Source organism: Dipodomys merriami, unplaced genomic scaffold (genome assembly GCF_024711535.1).
Source record: "Dipodomys merriami isolate MVZ:Mamm:240054 unplaced genomic scaffold, mDipMer1.0.p SCAF_50, whole genome shotgun sequence".
NCBI classification, from domain to species: Eukaryota; Metazoa; Chordata; class Mammalia; order Rodentia; family Heteromyidae; genus Dipodomys; species Dipodomys merriami.
In genome coordinates, this window is record NW_027206069.1 from 7,837,953 (window position 1) to 7,861,479 (window position 23,527).

The 23,527-nt window shown below is 45.1% G+C and overlaps 1 protein-coding gene across 2 annotated transcripts; it reads left to right on the forward strand.

The window, feature by feature from the left end:
• The first annotated feature begins 787 nt into the window (after nucleotides 1-787).
• On the forward strand, nucleotides 788-10,569 carry LOC138810484 (alpha-1-antitrypsin-like). 2 transcript variants are annotated; one of them, XM_069997657.1, is made up of 6 exons: nucleotides 788-895; nucleotides 1,497-1,608; nucleotides 2,281-2,894; nucleotides 5,767-6,037; nucleotides 8,269-8,419; nucleotides 9,602-10,569. In XM_069997657.1, the coding sequence occupies exons 3-6, from the start codon at nucleotides 2,282-2,284 to the stop codon at nucleotides 9,794-9,796; spliced, it is 1,230 nt and encodes a 409-aa protein (XP_069853758.1). In that variant the 5' UTR covers nucleotides 788-895; nucleotides 1,497-1,608; nucleotide 2,281; the 3' UTR covers nucleotides 9,797-10,569. The 2 variants fall into 2 exon arrangements, with proteins under 2 accessions (XP_069853758.1, XP_069853757.1); XM_069997656.1 differs by lacking the exon at nucleotides 788-895 and adding an exon at nucleotides 967-1,135.
• The last annotated feature ends 12,958 nt before the right edge of the window (nucleotides 10,570-23,527 follow it).

The following is a 23,527-nucleotide window of genomic DNA, read 5'->3' on the forward strand; positions in this document are numbered from 1 at the left end:
CTGTCTGTTCTTTTTCACTGTGAATAACCTGCCCCTCCTTAGGGGGCATCTCAAGCCCACCCTCTCCCAGGAATCTCCACTGAGCACTGACTCCTCTTTGTCTTTGTGCATTCCAGTTAAATGTTGTTAGTTCAACAGAACCTTGTCAATCCAGGATTCTTTCAGCCAATCCAGAGTCTCTTATTTCAGAAATTTTCCTGTGCCTGTATCTCTACTCCAGAAATATGAGGATGGACACAAAAGGCACCAAGGCCTTCGAGTGAGACCTATGTGTTGAAGGCAGCTATCAGAGGTGCTCTTGCATAATCTCTCATTAATGCCCACCCATAGTCACACTTACAATATAGCAGGTACTTCAGGAGTAGATAGATGGGTTGAATGGGTGAATGGGGGGTGGGTTATTGGGTAGATGGATAGATGGATGGATGGATGGATGGATGGATGGATGAACGATAGATGATGGATGTTGGATGGATCATGGATGAATCATGGATGGATGATAAATGAGGGATGATGGATGGATAAATGGATGGATGACGGATGGATAAATGGACGGATGATGGATAGATGAGTGGATGGGTGGGAGGGAGAGAAGAAATAAGGGAAGATGGGGAATCACTTCCCTAACCAAGGATGCTCCCATCCTTGTTCCTCTCAGCTTGACAGTACAGTGTGACTCCTCCCAACTTGGAAGTCTCTGTTCCTCCGTGTCTGCACATATCACTGAGCACCACACACTGCTGGGACATTTGCCTGTGGAGGGAACGAGCTGGCCTTCCCACATGACTGAGCCCCAGGATCGGCAGTTACCCTGGTGCCCTCCCACTCCCCAGCCCAGAACAGCTTCCCACAGAGGCCAGTTTTAAAGGTGCATCAGACTCTGGACACACAGCCTGTAAGTACAACTTACCTGCCGCTGGCCTCTGGTCTGGCCCCCGGACTCCATTAGCCCCTGCAGACTGTGGGCAATGTGGGTGGGGGACACACTGAGTCCCCTGCCCCTTCAGGGCAGCATACCCCACAGGCCAGGAGGTCATGTGCATGTAGACTGGATTGTGAGGGAGCACCTTACTCTGAAATAGAGAGCTGAAGATGGATAAAATCAAGCCCCTTTCTTTGGAGGCAGCAGACCCAGGTGGGAGTCCTGACTTAGCCACTAGCTGACCATTGACTTTGAAGAGGCCTCTTCCCTTACCTGGGACCAATTTGTTTTTTGAAGAGATGGGTTGTGAGCCCCTCCTCTGAAGGTTCAGGGACAGAACTTTAAGGAAAAGAATACAGAGAGAAGTCTAGAAGGCATTAAGGGAAAAAGGGAGACAGACATGCAGAGGTGTCACACAGAGGGCTAAAGCAGAGAGTTTCCCTAAGCAGGAGGAGCAAAGAAAAGCTAGAGGAAGCTGGAGCAGGGCAGGATGAACCTGTGGTCAAGACAGGTAGAGGTATGAAGCCGAAGAAACACTGAGGACTGGGACAAACACCTGGCTTCTCTCTTCCAGGACTTCCGCCATCAAAGCCAAGAGGAAACTGGTGGGCAGGACATCCTGGCAGTACAGACCGGCCCGCAGAGCACAAGGGAGGACCTAGGCCAGAGACTGGCAGCCAGATCAGGTGAGCAGATGAACAAGTGCTTTGACTTTTTACTGTGGGTATATGGGGATTATAATCAGAGCACGGAAACATTCTGATCACAAGCTACAAACACCTGCAGAGTGGTAGGAGGGCTGTTTTCCTAACATTTGCGATGGGGCTTTTACCCCTTGTTCTAAACAATAACTAACTTCTGTAACTTCTTTTTTTTTAATCTTTTAATACTTATATAGAGGAGTTGCCACTTAACAAACAGTTTGTGAATACAATGCATTTCTATCAGTACCCTCGCATCCCTCCTCTACCTACCCCTTCCCTTACTTTCTTTAATTTTGTAGTATAGTCAGTCAATTCTTGACTGCATTCTCTCTGCACATGTGTGGTTTGATGGCACATCTGTTGCATTCCACGCAGTCTCTTCTCCCAGCAGGCCTCAGGCAGTGACGAGCAACAGGTAGCCCTACCTCCATTCATCCCTGACACTTCCATGGTTCCTGATTCAGAGTCAGGCCCCCAGCCCAGGTCTGCCTGACTCCAAAGCCCAGTGTATCCAAACACTCGCTGCTCCCCATTTAAGCTAACCACCCATGTGGGCCCTTGGTGGAAGGACAGAGCAGTAGGAAGCCTTTGGGGGTGACAGGCCTTGCTGTGCTTTGTGGCTGAACTGGGTGATAGTACTGTTTCTTTGTGTAGGATGACGCACCCCATTCTGTTCCTCTGGCTGCTGGTGGCAAATCTGGATCCTCATGCCTGTGGCCAAGGGATCCCTGACCAGGAAAATTCTTCCACATCAGAGAACCAGAAGGCTGCTTCCTTCCTGAACAACTGGAGCTTTGCATTCAGCCTGTACATCCAGTTGGTAATCTCCAACCCAGGCACCAATGTGCTCTTTTCTCCACTCAGCTTCTCCATTCCCCTCACACTGCTGGCCCTCCAGGCCAAGCCGGAAGCCCGAGATCACACCCTACAGAGTCTGGGATACTTCACCACGGCCCCCAAGGCCCAGGCCCACACGCACTACGGCCAGCTCCTGCAAGCCCTCCTGCCGCCCCCTGGGAAGTGCCAGGTGGACACGGGCAGTGTGCTGTTTGTGAACAGCTATCAAAACCTGGAGCAGAAGTTTGTTCAGACAGCCCAGAATCTGTACCACACCGAGGTCTTCCTTGCCTCCCTGGGGAACACTCAGAGAGTCAAGCAACAGGTTGAGGCAGCCTTGCAGAAAAAGACCCACGGCAAGATCAAAAACCTTCTTCTGGACCTGGAGTCACATTCTGTCATGATCCTGGCCAACTATATTTTCTTTAAAGGTAAATAAACCTCTACTAGTCATGTGGAAACCCTCTTCACATGTGATTGTCCAAGATACAATTTCCTTTCCTCACCCTACATTGCTTTTCCTGGGCCTCTTCAAGGCTTCATTCTGTGGATTCCCTTCTCTCTCCCATCTCTTCAGCCTCTCTCTTCTGCAACCTTCCTCTGAACACCCAAACTCTAGTTCCCCCTTATAGCTATAATCCCCTAGTCTCCCTTTTCTGATACAACCGAACTTTTCAAAGGAGGAACCTTCATCCTGGACTAACTACACAATTTTCAAGGCCAAGTAACAGATGACTAGGTGGGTCTCTTCAGTCCCCCAAATTGCAGAGCCGTGACCTCATAGCAGCAAACTCCCTGCAGATCACTGTGAGATCCCAGGGTTATATCATCCTTGAAGTCAGCCCTGCCCACGTGAACTGGGCCATGCTACCTCCTGTTCCATAGCACGTGAGTCTCCCTTCTAGCTCCATTACTCTCTGGTCCCATATGGTTTGACCAAGTGCCTCCCACCCATTGCACAAAAGACCCTCTTGACTACCCTTCCACACTCATGGTGCCTGGCTGAATCTGGCAGTGTGGTTGACATGCCTCCAGATGCTCCCCTCTCCTGGGGTCCCTGTGGCCTTCTGACCCACCTCGCCCTCCCTCTGCCCCAGTCTTTCTCCTTCTCACATGCAGCCCACTCCCATGTTGATATGCCATAGAGTTCTTCCTGGGCCTGTTTTTCTTATGTGAGTCTCTCAGGCATCTGGGCCACTGGCAGCCTCTAACCTCCCAATTGGAGCCTCCAACTCTGTCTACATTCCCACACCCTACCAGCCACCTGGTCACCTCTTTCTATAAAGCTTAGCATGTCCCAAGCCTGAAGAGTTTCTTCCTTCTATCTCCTCCACCCTTTAAAGCTGTCTTTTCTTGCTCCTTTTCTTCCAAATCTCAGTACTCAGCCCCAAATTCAGCCCAATCCAGTACTTCAAGCCCATCCTACACCGCCCCCCACCTAACTAGTCAGGCCTTCTGTGTCTCCTCACACCACAGGCCTAAAGAGAGTCTACAAGCCATGGTCTTCACCCATCGGACCTCCCTTCCCACTGACCATTGTTCTGTCCAATGGTCACTATTCTAGACCAAAGTCCATTATCTCTCACCAAAACCACTGCAACTGCTCCTTGGCTGGCCTTTCTGTCTGCAGCTTGCCTCCTCCCCAGTACCTCTAGCCCAGTCTCCATGCTCAATTTGGGTTGACTCTTCTCTTTGACCTTGTATTTCAGCTTAGACCCTTTCAGTGCCCCTGCTCCCCATGGAGCCCTTAGAATGTCTTGCAGGAACCAGAGGGGCTGGCCCAGCTGGCTCTTCACCTACATTTCTCATTGCTCACGCTACCCTACCCTCCCTCCATCAAGACAGGCCTGCCCTGAGTTGTGGGAGCCCTGGCTCCTGCTGGCCCTAACATGCCACTGCCATTGTTTGAAGTGTCCTTGGCTCCTCACTTCTCCCAGCCAGAAAGGACACGCCCTTCATAGCCTGCTCAGAAATCAACTCCAGAACGACCTCCTGACGAGCTCCTCTAAAAGAGGAGGCTGTCGGCTTTAGGAATACCAACAAAATGAGACATCATTGTATTCAATAGTGATCGTGTCTCTGCCACTCAGGTTTAACTGGAAACCCTCTATTAGATTCTTCCCATTGCAGTTTGGGCCATGCTTCCTGGACATTCAAATGGAGGTAGCCAAGACAGCCAGTGGGAGGTGGGCCTGGTGCTCATGAGAGGAATGGCCTGGGAAAGAGAGAGCCTGGGGAAGAGGAGCCTTCAGTGGACAGGTCAGTTAGCCTGGGGATGGGGGTCACCAGGCCTCCCTCCTGTATTCTTCCTTCTCTGAGGACACACGGTACTGTGATGTTCTGAATACTACCGCAAGCACAGAGGCTCCTTTGCCCAAGACAGTGTACAGTTTTGTAGCATACTTGCTTTTGCTACAGCTGGCCACTGTGAGGACTCAGAGCTCAGAAGATCAGCTGCCTGGCTCTCCTCAGCATCTCCTGCACTAGCCGGAGCCCACAGCTTCATCCCTACTGCCCTGAAAGGCTCACCATATGTCCCTGGGGATCCAGACATCCTAGTTCCTGCCTAGAGCCTCAGCTAGCAGGGTAGGAAGGCAGGAAGCTGGCTAATGGGAGACAGAGTGGGTTCACCCTCTCCTAGCACTAAAACTCACAGACCTGCCTTCTAGCTTCTCCGCAGGATGTCAGAGAAGGGACCACTAGCCTACAGGTATATATTTTTTATCTGTTTATTTTAATCATTCAGCGTGTTTACTTGTAGATTTATAGGCACATTCTGGTTACTGCAAATGAAGAAAACTAGGCAGCCTGTGTTTCTTTGACTCTGGCTTCCTTTGCTTAATATAAAGCAGTATGGAGGTTCCTTAAAAGACAAAACATAAAGCTTCCCCATGACCCAGCAATCCTTCTCCTGGGCATTTATCCAATGGACCACAACCCAGGCCACACTAAAGCCACCAGAACAACCATGTTCACTGCAACACTGCTTACCATAGCCAACCTAGATGTCCCTCAGTGGATGAATGGATCAAGAACATGTGGTATAGATACACAATGGAATTCTACTCATCCATCAGAAAGAATGATATTGTACCATTAGTAAGGAAATGGAAAGACTTGGAAAAATAATATCAAGCAATGTAACACTAGCTTTATTTCTATCCATGGCAGACATCAGTCTCCTTGTTTACCCTGCTCCTTGCATTCCCCTAGTCTCTCATGTAGCCTGTATCTTAGACCACAGAAGCGGTACCTGGCAGCTGGCAGCTGGCAGCCTGAGCATCTGTCTCCCTTTGATTTCAGGGAATTGGAAATATCGCTTTGACCCAAAGCTCACTGAGATCAGACCCTTCTGGGTGAGTGAGGAGCTCACAATACAAGTGCCCACCATGCAGCGGCTGGGCTGGTTCCAGCTCCAGCACCGCTCAAGCCTGCATAGCCATATCCTGCGGTTGCCCTATGCCTGCAGACTCACTGCTGTCTTCATCCTTCCTGATGTGGGGAGGACCAGGGAGGTGGAGGAGGTGCTGATGGAGGAGAAGTTTGACACGTGGACCCGACCCTTCCCGCCAAGGTAAGACCCCAGTTACCTCTGCTCCTTGACCAATGGGATTCTCCCCACAGTCCCCCAGCCATGGGTCTGAGCTAGGACACCTGTGGATGAAATCACAGACCAGTAATTAGTCAGGATGCAAGCGCTCGGTTCTCCATGAGAGGGGAGAGAATTGGGTGAGCCAGCTCAGCAAAGATAGCCCCATCTAAATCATCTTTATCCCCTCTCCCATGTCCTCCCATTTATAATTTGCATACTTGAACTGTATGCACTTAGAAAGCTAAGACTCAGCGCATCCCAGGCAGGATTTGAATGTGGCCCACACTGTGAGGAGGACCTCTGAATAAATGGCAGCTGGTGTGATAGTCACCAGGGATCAGGACTGCGGTATGCAGGGCCATCCCGAAGCAGCTCAGCTCTGACACACTCTGGGATCAACTTGCTTGTTTTACTCAAGTGCTAGAGGTCTTTGCTCCTCAAAATCTGACCAGCAACATTATCTTTATCTGTGAGCTTGCCCCAATTTTAAGATCTTAGTTTCCATCTCACACTTGCAAATCCAACTTTTCATTTCATCAGAACCTAGGTGATTCATGTGTACATGAAAGACTGAGAAACCAAGCTGGGTACCAGTGGCTCAGGCCTGTAAGCCTAGCTACTTAGGAGGCTGAGTGTGGAAGGATTGCTGTTCCAAGTCAGCTCTGGGTAGAAAAGACCAGGAGACTCTGTCTCAAGGTAAGAAGTTGGGCATGGTGACAAGCACCTGTCATCCTAGCTTCAATGGAAAGTTTAAAATAGGTGGATCACTGTCTAGACAGAAAATAAGATCTTATCAAAAAATAAACATTGCAAAAAAAGAGCTGGAAGTGTGGGTCAATACTAGACCACCTGCCTAGTAGGCACAAAGCAACAAACACAAAATTGAGAAATCTTGATCCAGACCTCAGGTAAATCCCGAGGCTTCCAGGCCAACCTTCCAGTTCCCTATCACTACAAACCACCAAGTGCTGAGCTGGGTGATTTCCACACCTGTCCCCAGGCCGCCATCCTGCCCTTGTCTCTGTGTTATAGGAAGTCTGGCAACAACATTCTGGATGCCATGCATAAGATGTCAGCCTTCCAGCCTCCTTGTGACAGAATCTGTCCCCAGTCATTGCCAGATACCAATCGTTTTCCAGATGAAGGATCATACAGTGAGCTTTAGAAGGCAGAATCTGCCACTGTCCTCAGCCCTGCAGCTTCCTTGTTCCCCCAAATGCCTGTGTGAAAAGACATGGAATTGAGACTCTTAGAGAATTTTCTCATGTCTCCAAGGCCCCTCCCAGGCCTGTGGTGTGGCTCTCTGTTGCTCAGTTCATTCAGTTCTATACATGGAGCCATGAAGAGGCTCTGGATGGAGAAGGAAGAATACACACTTCCTTGTGGTTAAAGCAGTTGAGAAACTAAAGCTGGGCCCTAGGCACACAGACACCACCCAGCTGCTACGCAGGAAGGGTCTCTGAGTCAACTTGGATTTGCCTCTGTGTGTGTGTGTGTGTGTGTGTGTGTGTGTGTGTGTGTGTGTGTGTGTGTATGCTAGTTCTGGGGCTTGAACCTGAGGCTTCATGCTCTTGCTTTTTTGCTCAAGGCTACCAGTACTATCACTTGAGCCAACCTCCATTTCTGACTTTTTCGTTATTTGAAGATAAGAATCTCCTCAATTTGTCTACCTTGGCTGGCTTTGAACCCACACCTCAGCCTGGTGAGTAGCTAGGATTACAGGAGTGAGCTACCAGCTCTTAGCTTATGCTTTTGAGGAACAAATTTGGAAGGTAACCACAGGAGCAAGCAGGAAAATGTGGCAGGCAGTTTCTGCCCTGGGGCCCTTAAGCTGTTTTAGAGACAAGGAAATAGGAAAAGATAGACAGTCAAACAGACAATCTGACAGCCTTTCTCGTTTTGCTGGCTACAACCCCTCTGAAAAACAGCAGCACCGCTTCGGTTAGGAGTCAGTCCTAGCGTTTTCAGAAATGGTGTGACTTTGGGCAAACTCTTAGCCTCCTCCTGCCCTGCCCTGTTATCTCATTTGCAAAGTAGACACCATGGGCAGCTGTCCCCAGAGTTCCCAGGAGGGGGAAAGGAAGCTGGCTGGGGATACCTGCTTACTGCGGGCTGAGAGTCCACACACCGCCATCTATCCCACTCCACTCATCTGTGTGGAGATCACCAAAAATAGCACTGAAGCCATTTTCTCCTCTCTTCCCTCGGAGTAGCAGGAGGAAGCTGTATTTCCCTAAATTCTCCTTTCTGGGGAGAACGCAACTGGAGCAGGGTGCATTGCTGGCCAACAGTGTGGATCTTTTCAGTTACCGCACAGGCCTCTCCGGAATCACAGCACAAGCCACGCCCATGAAGGTCTCCAGGGTAAGTTCAAAGGCCATGGGGATGTACTGTTTATATGGATGAGTGTGTTTTTTACCTTCCTGGTTTTGAGCAGGACCCAACTGCCACCCTCCACCCCAAGGCTGTCCCCTGCTTGGTGGAAATGGTGAAGTAAAACATCAGCCCCACCCGCTGTCGTGAGCACAGCTGTCTGTCTCAGAGGCAACCAAGGGAGGGGGCATGCCAAGCTCACTCTTTGGAAGGAGGCAGTGGGGAACCTCAGGCTGGGTGCCTGTGCAGTCTGACCCCTCCGGCCCAGAGATGGACACCCCGCATTACACAAGTCTTGAAGAGAGTTGCGCAGGGATGGGCTGTCTGATAGTAAATTGCATGGGGAGGAGAGCCTACATAACACAAGAATGGAGTGGAATCTTCCCCAAAGAAAGAATCTTGAAGTTTTAATGGCAAAGAGAACAGAAGGAGAAAGTGGCCACAAGTACTGGCTGGCTTTGGGCAAAAGCAAATGACAGGGGAGGGCTGTGAGTGGTCATGGGTGGGGAGGGCCATGGATGAGCAGGGCTGGGGAGGGCCATGGGTCCAGCTCCTGGGCCGAGGGCCACAGGACCTTGATCACCAAGCTGAGGTGCTTGGCTGGTCATGCAATGTGTGAGTGAGGAAGCAGGCTCCTAGTGGAATCTGAGCATGAGAGTTCCAGCCCATGGAAGGGACCATGTCTCAGCTACCGAGGCCAGCAGAGGACAAGCTAGAGAGGGACCATCAAGAAAGAAACAGGGTATGGAAAGAAGGGTCAGAAAACAAGGGCTTTTAGAAGGTAGAATGCCAGCACTTGGCAGCTTGCAGGAGTGTATAGGGTCAATAAAAAGAAAAGAATTTTCTGGAAGTCAGGGAGTGTGTGACAAGCTGCCGGGGCATCACAGGAACACGGTGAGCTCTTCCCCAGACACCCAAGCTACCTGTGGGTGAGCGAGTGAGTTAGAGCAGGAGACCAGGCAGGAAGGGAGCCTGAGGGCTTCAGTGTCCTGGAGCTGTATAAATGATTACACTGAGTCATTACCAGGAGATGTTCCAGGTCCTGTCTCTAGTCTGGACAGTACCAGGACTGGATTCTGAATTTCCTGGGCCAGGACCACATGGAGGGTCCAGGGTGGAGGGCAGGAAGTGCAGTACCTACTTGGTGAACACTGTGACCCTTGGTCCCCAAAGGCAGAGCACAGGGCTGAACTGACTGTGGACGAAGGAGGAGAAGAAGAGGAAGACATCAAGGACCTCGGCTCATTTCCCAGGCAATTCATCCCTGCCTTCCACTTCAACAGGCCCTTCCTGTTGCTGATCATTGAGGAAGTCAGCCACAACCTTCTCTTCATGGGGAAGGTGGTAAATCCCAATGTAACTTTGTAGGTGACAAGGGAATGCTCTCTGGTCCCCAATCCCCATCCCCAGTGGGCTTCTGAAGGAAAAGGAAGACCAAGAGCAACTCTCAGGGTGCACCTGGCCCAGGTACACAGTTCACAGGTCCATTTTCCGATCTTAGCTCAAAGCCATATCCAGTGATTGTTCCCTTCACAGGTGATTGAACCAAGGTACAAAACACAACTTTGCACAATCAGAAGCTAAGCTCACTCCCCAATATCCTTCGTGTGATGGTCAGCTATGTCACTCTTTAGGCCTTTACCAGCTTCATGTTCTCTTTTGGCTTCTCAGCTTTTCCTTCCCTTCTGATTTCCTCAGACCCTTACCACTCAGATTTTAGTACAGCTACCTTTCTTCATAGGATCAACTGCATGAATCAATAAGTGACAACCTTACAAGTGGTGTTTGGGTGGACAGGTGTATCCCTGGAAGGGCTGGGAAACCACTGAGAGTATCTGGGGGGTATGTTTGTGAGATTAGGGAGAGCAGGATTGTTCATCATGGCTGCCTGATGGCTCCTGACATGTGTAGGTTTGCAGAGTGTCATGAGTCTCAGTCTCTTCAAGGTGGCTGGGAGACAGGGCCTGCAGAGAATGTCTCTGGGTATCTTTGATGAAAGAGGTTACTCAATATTCTGTCATATGTGAATGCTTGCATACTTCAGCTGTTCCCCTAAGAGATGACCCAGCAGAAAGATGTTCAGTGGCTCTACATCTCCAGCCCTTACACACTCCATCCTAAATAAAGACTTCCTTCCATCACCTTTGAGTCTTTGCCTCACACTTTGTTGGTCCCAAATCACTTTAGCTACTGACCTGATTACTTCTTTCACTGGCAAAATACATGCAATCCCTTGCCTACCCAGAGGATATGAGATAGATAGATAGATAGATAGATAGATAGATAGATAGATAGATAGATAGATAGATAGATAGATAGATAGATAGACAGACAGACAGACAGACAGAGAGGCAGTTAATCATATCCTCTTCCAGCTAATACACCATTGCTTGAAAAACTATCCAAGTTGGGGTAACCAACCATTTCAGCTTGCCTGGAAATAAAAGGTTTGTAGAACATGGAATTTTGAGTTTCATGACAAGAAAGTCAAGGATATGCTAAAATCAGGAACTAGGTTGTGGAGATGTTGGCACAGCTCTATAATTAAAAGTTATTGAATTATAGGCTGAAACAGTAAATTTTATAGTTTTTAATCTCAATGAAGCAGTTAAAATTTTTAGAAACTAATATGCTTAGGAAGAAATTTCATTGCTTTTAATTTACATATTAGCATACAAAGTTTAAAAAGTTTATGAGATAATCACCATCTCAAGAAGTTAGAAAAAGAGCTGGGCGCCGGTGGCTCACGCCTGCAATCCTAGCTACTCAGAGGGCTGAGATCTGAGGATTACGGTTCAAAGCCAGCCCGGGCAGAGAAGTTCATGAAACTCATCTCCAGTAAACCACCAGAAAACCAGAAGTGGCCCTTTGGCTCAAGTGGTAGAGCACTAGCCTTGAGCTGAAATGCTGAGGTACAGCACTCAGGCCCAGAGTTCAAGCCTCACAACCGACAAAAAAAAAAAAAAAAAAAGAAGTTAGAAAAAGAAATACATATCAACTAGAATGATATAGAAGAATGCAAAAACAAAGCAAACTCTCGCAAAAAGAACAAAGCTGGAAGCACCACATTTTCTGATTTCAAACCATATCACAAACTCTCGGTATCAGAAACAGCATGGTATAGGCATAAATACAGATACTTAGACCAATGGAACAAACCTAGTGTCTATGTCCAATTGATTTTCAACAAAAGTGTTAAGAACACACAATAGGAAGAGGACAACTGCATTCAATGTACCTACATAAAGATGAATCAAACCCTTACCTTATATATGAGAATCATCTCAAAAGGATTAGAAACTTAGATGTTAGACCAGAGACTGTAAAACTATTTTTTAAAAAGTCTTAGCAAAGGGTTTTTGTATGTTTTGTTTTTTCCAAAAAAAACATAAGCAAAAATAGAAAAAATAAGATTGCTTTAAATTAAAAAGTTTCTATGAAGCAAAGTAAACAAATAGGGTGAAAATACAACCTACACATTGAGTAAAAGTATTTATAAACCACACATCCAATAATAGGTTAATACCCAAAATACATAAATAATTCCAACCACTAAAGGGCAAGAAACTAAATAACCTAATTTTTAAAATGTGCAAAAGACCTCAATAAACATCTCTTAAAAGAAGAGAGACCTGGCTTTGAGTCTATAGCTCTTGTTCGCGACTGCTCCATGGGGTTCTTGTGGTGACTGAATAAGTCAGTACACACTCAACACCAGAGCTGGCACAGGATGTCAGCTCAATAAGAGCAACTCCTCTCCCCTTGATGTGGCTCTGTGCTCAGTGCTTTACATGATGCTAGACGGCCAGACTACAGGAGGTACTGGAGGCAAGAAGTCAAGGAGAAGGGAGATAAAAAGGGATTATTCTTCCCAGGCTGACACTTAATGAGCAAAGGTATGGAAACTAAGGCCAAATTAACACCACCTCCATACTATAATTCTGCATATCTAGGAGAATGAGGACTAAGGGAGGGCTGGAGAACCACCTGGCTCAAGAACTTCTCAAAGCCTGAGCTTGCGGGTAGGACAGATGGTCCCAGAGGGAATCCATGTAGTTATGTTGAATCACAACAGCCAAAAGGCAAGCTGCAGTACCAGGGAGAATCCACTCAAGTCCAGCCAAAGAAACCCAAGGTCCAAGAGAGCATTTGTAATGCTGGAGTACACCCAGCCAAACCATGCCACCTCCATGGTGGCTACCAGTACTGGCTGGCATCCCTCTTTGTTAACACAACTCTTGATCCCTTAAGTCAACAGCTAGGCAGAGCTCAGAAAAGTCATCCAAGAGTTTTTTCTGGAAAATCTGGCTTGACCTGTCCCATACCAGGCCAGGCATGGGCCCTGTTTTTCTGTAGACAAGATTCCAAAGAGCACAGTTTTGGTTATAGCTAGATAAGTCCCAAGGCTAAGCTACCCCTAGGTCTAATTTTGTGGTGGGCAGATATGTGACAGTGGGACTCAGAAGAACATGTTTCTCATTGTTTCTTTCAGAAGATGAAGGGTCATTTGTGGTTGGTTTCAGCCATGAGCTCCTGACAGATGTGGGGTAACCCCCTGAAAGGCTAGGGGTCAGATTCTCAAGTAAGAACCAGCAGCAGGATCTGGCCCAGTGGCTGGGGAAGCCTGATGGGTGAAGCCCAACCCTTGAAGACAACTGGGCTTTGATGGTAGCAGGGTGCAGGTCTCATTTACCAGGAGGCCATGCCTACATATTGATAAGATTAAATGATGATATCCAAATAGCAAAAATAATATTATTGAAAATTTCACTAATCAGGGGCTGGGAAGGTGGCTCAGTGGTATAATGCTTGCCTTGCATGCTCGAGGCCCTGGGTTCAATTCCTCAGCACCACATAAGAAAAAAGAAAAAAGCCGGAAGTGGTGTTGTGGCTCAAGTGGTAGAGTGCTAGCCTTGAGCTGAAGAGCTGAGGGACAGTGCCCAGACCCAGAGTTCAGGCCCCATGACCGGACCCCCCCCCCCCAAAAAAAGTTCACTAATCATCAAAGACATGCAACTTGAAATTATCATGTGGTAACTATACATACAATAATGGTTAAAATGAAAAATGATGGGAAGCATTTATTATCAGAAAGGCTGCAAAACAACATATCACTCATGTACTATTGTTAGGACTCTGGATCAGTTCAATTCTAAATGGTACCTACTAAGTATATAACTCAGTGATTTCTATCTGTTGCTATAGAACAACAATTCCAAATTAAAATGGTTAAAAGGTAAACAATTTTATTATAGGCCACAATTTTCAGGTCTGGCAGAAAAGGTCTGAGGGGCTCTTTTACTTCATATGGCACCAAACAGGATCACTCAGAAATATTCAGTGGATGGCTGATATAGTCTAGAGGATACAAGATGGTTTCACTTACCTGTGGTACCCTGGTATAGAACATCTAAAAGGCAAGTTCCAGCTGTGGCCCTCTCTCCACAAGTTCTCTCATAGTTTCTCCACATTGTCTTTTTACCAGAGTAGTTGGGTATCTTACATGAGCTACAAGAAAGGTAATGAACAAAGAAGATAACTTAGGAAGAAGTCCTGGACCCACCAGGTACTGGTGGCTCACACTTGTTATCCTAACTCAGGAGGCTGAAATCTGAAGATCACAGCTCAAAGCCAGTCCAGGCAGGAAAATCTGCAAGGCTCTTACCTCCAATAAACTACTCAGAAAAAGCTGGAAGTGGCACTGTGGCTCAAGTGGTAGAGCACTAGTCTTGAGCACAGAAAGGTTCAGGGACAAAGCCTAGGCCCTGAATTCAGCCCCAGGGCCAGCAGGAAAAAAAAGTTCTAGAACATCACTTATGCTATAACCTACTGGTTGGGAATGTCACTATGACAAGACAAGGTTCATAAGGAGAAGAGGAACAGCTTCCATCTCTTGATGAGGGCCTCAGAGTACTCTCAGAGAGAAAGAAGAAATAGATGGAAAGAGGAGCAAGAAGATGGATGAAAAAAGCAGCATGATTTTTACTCTGCAAATGAAAAGAATCCAGCAACACAAAAGGGACCAGACTCAGAGAAGAAACATATGCATGGTGTCTTGAGGACTGAAATCAACTACTGTCAGTAGGAACTTGTCCTTCTAATCCTTACATCACCACTATGTCATCACCCCATCTTAATGAAGCTGCAATATATCATCACCTGGAAGTGTATAGGAGATTGAAATCTCAACTTCTCAGTCCAGATGGGTATTTTCCAGTGAAAGATCACATTTATGAATAAATAATGGTACATGTCTACCTAAAAAACAATAGCAAGTGAAAATGAAGGGGAAAAAGTCTAAATTATGAAGTAAATAAAACAAACATAAGAAAATGACTAAAAGACTAAAGGAACAGATGGTTTATAAAACTGGACAAAGTCAAGTAGAATTCAAAAAATAATAGAAAACAAATAAATAAGAGCAAAAACAACAATCAGCTGAATGAACTATAAAAGGCAAAAGAAGAAATGAGAGAGAAAATAAGCAGATGGAAACTTGGGTGGGGGAGGGAGGCAAACTGGAATACTATAAGTGAAGAGCTCAACTGTGAAAGCAACAAGAAAAGCAAGCACGCAAGCAAGCAAGCAAGCAAGCAAGCAAGCAAGCAAGCAAGCAAGCAAACAAGCAAGCAAGCAAGCAAGCAAACAAGCAAGCAAGCAAGCAAGAAAGAAAGAAAGAAAGAAAGAAAGAAAGAAAGAAAGAAAGAAAGAAAGAAAGAAAGAAAGAAAGAAAGAAAGAGAAAGAAAGAGAGAGAGAGAAAAGAAAGAAGGGAGAGGGAGAGAAGGAGGGAGGGAGGGAAGGAAGGAAGGAAGGAAGGAAGGAAGGAAGGAAGGAAGGAAGGAGGGAAAGAAGGAAGAAGGGAGGGAGGGAAGGAAAGAAGGAGGGAGAGAAGGAAGGAGGGAAGGAAGAAAAGAACCTCAATACAAATCTATGTAGTAGAACAGAAAAGGTTGAAAACAAGGTATCATTGGTTGAAGAAAAAACAAGAAATTAGATCAAACACTCGGACATTAACACAAAAAACATAATATTCTAACAGGATTTAGAAGACCTCTCAGACTAAGACTGTCCTAGACATATACTAATTATTACAAATGAGGAAAACCATGGAGCCTATGTTTCTTTAAGTCTGGCCTACTTCACTTAATATGACTTTTTTGAGGATCACAATATGTCAATAGCTATGTGCATGTGACCATGTAAAATGATGCTAATCAAAATGAACTTCAAGATATGGAAAAAAGAGATCTTTTTTGTTGTTGACTTTGTTGTCATCAATGTACTGTATCAAATTATTTCTTTCTACTTTATTTTATTTTTCTTTTCTTTTTCCCTTTGGTTTAAGCCCAGTAGTCACTGTTTTTTGGTTCTAGTACCCTGTGTCTGTATATACATTTATGTGATTAGGGGAAGGGAAAGGGATTAACAAAATGGTGAAACAAGGACAAAGGGTGACCCAATGCCACAATGATACTCACAAGACACTATATTGGAGATGAACTTTACAACTTGGGGGAGTGGGAAGGAGATAGTGGGAGAAAAACCAAGGAGTGGATAGCAATGTTTGACCTTACTGATGTAACTGTAACCCCTCTCTGTACAGCACCTGTACAACAAAATAAAATGTATTTTTTAAAATGACAAAAAAAATAAGACCTATCAGACAGTCAAAAGATCAAACCTACAAATTATGGGGATAGATGAGGAAAAAGAAACAAAAACTAAAAGCACTGAAAGCCCATCAAGAATAACAAACCTAGCAGTAAACTTTCCCAACTTCTTTGAGAATGTCATCTGTGTGATAGAGACTTATAGAACTTCAAACAGGTAAGATCAGAGAAGAAACACTTCTAGATGCATCATAGTGAAAATACTAGATATAGAGAATATGAAAAGCTGCAAAAAATAAAGAGAAGACAAATAACTTACAATGGCAAGCCCATTAGAATAACAGTAGATTTCTCAACACAGACCCTAAGTACAAAGAGTGAACAAAAAGACATAAGGTAAGCCTTGAAAAACAATTGACAATCTAGTTTACTTTACCAAGTGAAGCTATCCATTAAAACTGATGGCGATATAAACCCTTCCTTCATAACTTCTAAACGAGCACTGCAAAGCATATTAGGGGAATCCTACCCACAGAAGAAAACCAAAAACAGAAAAACACAGCAAAAAATAACCCTAGAAGAGCTTCACAGAACAAGAAGAAAGAAGAGAGCCTCACACACAAAAAAGACAGGAAGTACAGTAAACTCTTAATACTGAATATTAATGGTCTTCTCTCCAATTAAATGGCGCAGTTGAAAACTTGGATCAAAGTCCAACCTTATTGCCTGCAGAAATCCATCTGGGGGGGAGGGGGGAAACCAAAACATTAAAAAAAAAAAGTCCCAAGCAAATAGATGTTGAGAACATGTAGCAATAGATAAACTTAGCTGATAAAATGAACTGCAAACTAAAATCAGTCAGAAAAGTCAAAGAAGGTCACTTCATATTAATATAGGGAATGATCTATTAAAATAAAAGTACAGTTATTAAATATATTCACTAGATAGCAGGACAACATTGTTCATTAAACAAACATTTCTGAACTTACAAGCTCTGATAGACCCTAGCACAATAATAATGGGAGATATTAATATGCCATTCTTATCAATAAATATTACCCAAACCAAAAATTCAATAAAGAAACAACAGAATTAAGTGATCCCATAGACAAAGTGGATTTAACAGAGAATTTCACTGAGTTGCTAAAGCACACATACTTTTCTCAGTAGCCCATGGAACTTTCTCCAAAATATATATCCTAGGACACCAAGTCTGAGAAAATATGTATAAACTTAAATAACTATTTGTATTCTTTCAGAGCATAATGGAAATAGGGTTCAGCAGCACCACATACTACAGAAAACATTTAAGCACATGAATAGTGAACAATACACTGCTGAATGGCATCAGTCAGTCACTGAAGAAATAAGGAGAAATCAAAAAGTTTATAGAAGCCAGGTGCCAGTGGCTCATGCCTATAATCCTAGCTGCTCAGGAGGCTGAGATCTGAGGATCCCGGTGCAAAGCCAGCCCAGGCAGGAAAGGCCATGAAACTCTTATCTCCAATAAACCACCAGAAAACCAGAAGAGGCGCTGTGGCTCAAATGGTAGAGTGCTAGTCTTGAGCTGAAGAGCTGAGGGACAGCACTCAGGTCCAGAGGTCATGCCCCATGACCGGAAAAAAAAAAGTTCCTAGAAATTAATTAAAATGAAAGCACATCCTACCATCTTATCAGAAAAGCACAGCATTTAAATAGCCTTATGAAACAACTCATACTTCTGGAAAAACAGGTGCAAACCAAACTCTAAACTAGTAATAGGGAGAAACAGTAAAACATAGGGAGAACATTAATGAATTTAAGACTAAAAACAATGCAAAGAATAAATAAGAGAAAAAGTGGATTCTCTGAAAAAGTAATTAAGTTTAATAAGTCTTTAGCTCCTTTGATGAAATACAGGAGAAAAGAGACTCAAATAAAAAATTAGAAGTGAAAAGGGAGCTATCACAATGTATTAAAAACAAAAAGCAATGGCTCATGAGGAAATATTTTGAAAACCTATAATCAAGTAAGCTGGTCAGTATAGAAGAAATAGATTGATATTTAGCTAAGTTGACTCACCAAAACTGAACCAAGAGGTACAAGCTATAACAAGTAAAAAAAATGGAAGCAATAATAAAGAAAATGTCTAGACAAAATAGACTTACCACTAAATTCAACTAGACCTTCAAAGAACTAACACAAATACTCCTCAAACTTTTCCACAAAATAGAAAAAGGTCATTCCATCCATGGGACGATCATACCCAGAGTTCTTCTGAGCAAAAGGTTGGACTACAGGGGAGAAAAATTCAACAACCAGTTACAGTCAAATACCCTGGAAACTCATTCTATTGAAGGGTTAAAGTTTTGAGGCAGTGACCACTTGTTCCTTGTTTCTAACAGATCAACACGTGGTGGTAATCCAAACACCTGGTTGGTTGTGTGCCTTTATAAGACCTGCAAATCCTTAGCTCAGGGCTCTCCTCTTAGGCTCCGCTGTGTCAGGGTGTAGGACGAGGCCCGAGCTGCAGCCCGTTTAAATGTCAGAGTGTAGGACGAGACCCGAGCTGCAGCCCATCTAAATAAAATCTGGCTTTTGAATTTCAGAATGTCTGACTCTCAGTGGTCTTCTTGGTGGGGTCCTGCGACTTGGGCACAACATATTAGTGGGGGCTCATCCGGGATCCCTCCAAAGACTGCCCCCAAGACTTCAGACTCCAAAGGTAAAACAACGCTGTCAAATTTGTCTTGTCCTGTCGTCTGTCTGTCCATTTTACTTTTGTTTTCCTTTGTGAGGACGGCCACTCCGATTCGTATTGTGTAAAGGGTTGTTGAAGTGGACACACTTGCGCGACAACCCTGGAGGAACTGGGAGACATCCCAGATCCTCTTGTGGGAGGGGGGGTCCTTGGAACCCCACCGTGAGAATTGTGGGGCATGGGTCAGTTCAATGTTGGGCCGGAACTGACCAAGAGGGCCTCCTAACTGAGGCCCAACTCGACCACTGTGGTCCACTCCTTCTGCTGTGGGGCGTGTGGAACCCCACCATGACAGGAGTCAACGGACCAATTCGGGAGATCTCCACTTCATAAGCTTTTTTTTGTAACTGTCAGGCCTGCGTGTGTTTTGTTTGTACTGTTTATTGTTTTTTGGGCTGTACGACTGATGGGACTGGAAACCATGGGCACCACTCCAGCTAGCCCCCTAGACTTACAAAAAGAAACTGAGAAAGAGGAAAAGAAAAGGTACCCCCTGGTTTTTCAGGGAGATAATTTGGAAGAAGAAATGTTTCCTCCCCCATACTCCCCTTCCCAGGTTCCTTTTGCAGAACCTGAGAATGATCAAGAGGAGGAAGGGAGCTATAGAACCCTGGGCACCTGCCCTTAAAGTTTCTGGATGGCCAGTCACTCGACAATGCCGTGGCATCAACCCCCCTTCCAATGCAGCTGTTTTTCCCTTACGTGCCGTAGGTCCTGTGGATGCAGATGGTCAATAGCAACTCCAATATTGGCCATTTTCTACCAGTGATCTATACAACTGGTGCACCCAAAATGCCCCCTTTTCTGAGAAACCCCAGGATTTAATTCATTTGCTTAAAACTATTCTCTTTACTCATCAGCCCACTTGGGATGATTGTAGTCAGTTTTACAGGTCCTTTTTACCACCAAAGAGAGAGATTGTATCTGAGAGGCAGCCCGGAAACATATCCCTGGCCCCACAGGAGCGCCCATCACGGATCCTGCCCTGATCGTGCCTATTTTCCTGAGATCCAACCAACATGGGACTACAATACGGTTGAAGGTAGAGAGCGACTCCTCGTCTACCGCCAGGCTCTGTTGGCAGGTCTCAAGGTGGCGGCTCACCGACCTACTAACATGACCAAAGTTTATGATGTTAAACTGGGAGGAAGTGAAAGTACGGCAGCATATCTTGAGCAGCTCATGGAAGCTTTTAGTCAATATACCCCGTATGATCTTGAGACCCAGGAGTCGGCTCAGATGATTATGTTTGTCTATATAAATCAAGCTGCACCAGACATAAAGCAAAAGTTGCAGGCTCTAGACAGACTTGGTGAAAAGTCTATTAGAGATCTAGTAGGCACGGCAGAAAAGGTTTACAATAAGAGAGGGACAGAGAAGCAAAGACAGGAAAGGAAGGACAGAGAACTTGAGCATGAAAAGAGAGACCGGGCCAAGGAAAAGAGGCCAGACTTGGACTCACCACTATTGCATGCTGAGCATACCTGGTTCACAGACGGCAGCAGTTTCATTCGAGATGGAAAAAGGTACGTGAGCGTAGCAGTCATCACGGACACTGAGACAGTGTGGGCAGAAGCACTCCCCCAGGGAACGTCTGCATAAACAGCAGAACTAGTGGCACTAACAAAAACCCTACAAATGGGAAAAGGGAAGAGACTAAACATTTACACGGACAGTTGGTATGCTTTTGGCACCATGCATGTCCATGGAGCCATTTACCAAGAGAGGGGGCTGCTGACAGCTGAGGGAAAGGCTATTTTTAAAAAAAAAAACCAAGAAATTTTAAGCCTCATCTGGGCCTTATGGGAACCAGCAAATATTGCCATTATGCACTGCCCTGGCCATCAAAAGGTAAATAACTTGGCTGATCAGGCAGCTAAGGAGGCGGCCCTCCAGCCCAGAGCGGAAGTACTGACTCCGGTAGACCCAGGGCCACGAGCTTTGCCTCCTGAGCCTCAGTACTCCCAAGAAGACTTGGAGTGGATAAAGAAAATTCCCATGGCCTATAAACCCTTGGGCAGAGAAGGAAATAAAGACTGGTGGAAAACTGATGAGGGGAAACTTACCTTGCCACAAAGACTGGGCAAGGGGATTCTTAAAAGAATCCATCAGGTCTCTCACATGGGAACCCGAAGAATGCAGGACTTGCTCTGACACGCAGAAGTAAAAATTAGGCAAGGAAATCAACTCATTCAGGACATTGTTAAAAATTGTAAAGCCTGTCAGCTCACCAATGCCCCCAATCAACCGGTTACAAAAGGAGCTCACCTCTGTGGAGATAGGCCAGGTGTGTATTGGGAAGTAGATTTCACAGAAATTAAAACTGGAAAATTTGGAAATAAATATTTGCTAGTTTTTGTAGACACCTTTTCAGGATGGGTTGAAGCCTACCCAACAAAGCATGAGACCGTGAACGTCGTGGCTAAGAAGATCCTGGAAGAAATGCTACCCAGGTATGGCTTCCCATCCACCATCGGGTCAGACAATGGACCAGCCTTCAACTCCAAAGTAAGTCAGGGAATAGCCGCTGCACTGGGGACAGATTGGAAATTGCACTGTGCTTATAGACCCCAGAGTTCAGGGCAGGTAGAAAGAATGAATCAGACTCTAAAAGAGACCTTAACTAAATTGGCCTTGGAGACTGGCGCAGACTGGGTATCACTCCTTCCTTTTGCCCTGTTTAGAGTAAGAAATTCACCCTATCAGCTTGGCTTTACTCCTTTTGAAATAATGTATGGACACCCTCCACCCATTATCCCTAGCATTCAGACTGAATTGCTTGCTGATTTGGATGATACTGAATTTCTGTGTAAGCTTGACTATTTACAGCTGGTACATAAGAGTATGTGGCCCCAGCTTAGAGCATTATATGATTCTGCTTCTATTCCTCCCCCCCATTTGTTTAAACCAGGGGACTGGGTGTTTGTTCGAAGGCACAACTTGAAATCTCTGGAACCACAGTGGAAGGGAACTTACATGGTGCTACTGGCTACACCTACTGCCCTTAATGTGGATGGCATTGCTGCTTGGATCCACTGATCCCACGCCAGACCGGCTGACCCCTGGATGACCATGGGGAAACATGGGAAGTCTCCAAGCATCCTACCCAACCACTCTGCATACGCCTCAAGAAAAGAAAAATGAACTGATTGTTATTGGTATTGTTTATGGCTAAGGTCAGAGAGGGACTAGAAGAACCCGTTCAAGATCAAGAGCTGTTGGAGTTTAGTTTGGGGCCGGAGCCACAAGATTGTGTCTCAGGACCATAAGTCAAGGGGGGGCGGTGGGAATGAAGGGTTAAAGTTTTGAGGCAGTGACCACTTGTTGCTTGTTTCTAGCAGAGCAACACGTGGTGGTAATCCAAGCACCTGGTTGGTTGTGTACCTTTATAAGACCTGAAAATCTTTAGCTTGGGGCTCTCCTAGGCTCCGCTGTGTCAGAGTGTAAGACAAGGCCCGAGCTGCAGCCCGTTTAAATGTCAGAGTGTAGGACGAGGTCCAAGCTGCAGCCCGTCTAAATAAAACCTGGCTTTTGCATTTCGGAACGTCTGACTCTCAGTGGTCTTCTTGGTGGGGTCCTGCGACTTGGGCACAACACTATGAAGTCAGCATTACCAGACAGAGATGTAACAAAAAAGAGAATTATAAACCAATTATAAGTGACAAATATGTTTGCAAAAATTCCCAATAAAGTTCTTACAAACAGAATCTAGTAATATGTCAAAAATATCCTATACTGGGGCTGGGAAGGTGGCTCAGTGGCAGAGCGCTTGCCTTGCATGCCTGAGGCCCTGGGTTCAATTCCTCAGCACCACATAAGAAAAAAGAAAAAAGCCAGAAGTGACGCTGTGGCTCAAGTGGTAGAGTGCTAGCCTTGAGCTGAAGAGCTGAGGGACAGCGCCCAGGCTCAGAGTTCAGGCCCCACAACTGGACCCAATATATATATATATATATATCCTATACTATGACTAAGTCAGTTTCATTCTAGGAATGCAAGAATTATTCTATATAGGCAAAGCAATAAATGTAATACATCACATAAACAAAACCAAGAACAAATCCCGCATGATTATCTCAATTCGTATGAAAAGTCTTCTGACACAATTCAACATCCTTTTATGATAAAAGTTCTGAAGAAATTAGGAATAGAAGGGATATACTATAAAACATCTATAGCTAACATGATACTAAATGAGAAAAAAATTGAAGCTTTTGCTCTAAAGTCAGTAACAAGACAAAGATGCCCATTCTCTTCATTCTTCTTCAATATAGTACTAGAGTTGTTACAGAACAATAAGGCAGGAGAAATAAATTAAAGGGATTCAAATAGAGAAAACGGAAATCAAATTACCCCTATTTGCTGATGACATGATTTTGTACTTAAGTGTCTGTCCCTGCAGACTCCATCTAATACCTATCCATCTAATAAAATCTTGAAGTAATTAGTATCTGCACAACAAAAGAAGCAGTCACCAGAACCCAAAAACAACCCACAGAAAGGGAGAAAATTTTCAACAACTATATAACACAAGTATTATTATCCAGAACATACCAAAAATTCAATAAATTAAACCACAAAAGAATAAATAATCCAATTTAAGTGGGCAAACAAACAGATAATTCTAACAAGAAGAAATTAAAATAGCTAATAAAAATATGAAGAAATGTTCGACATCTTTAGCCACAAAGGAAATGAGATTCCATCTCATCTGACTCAGAATGCCAGCCATCAAAACAACAAATAATGAA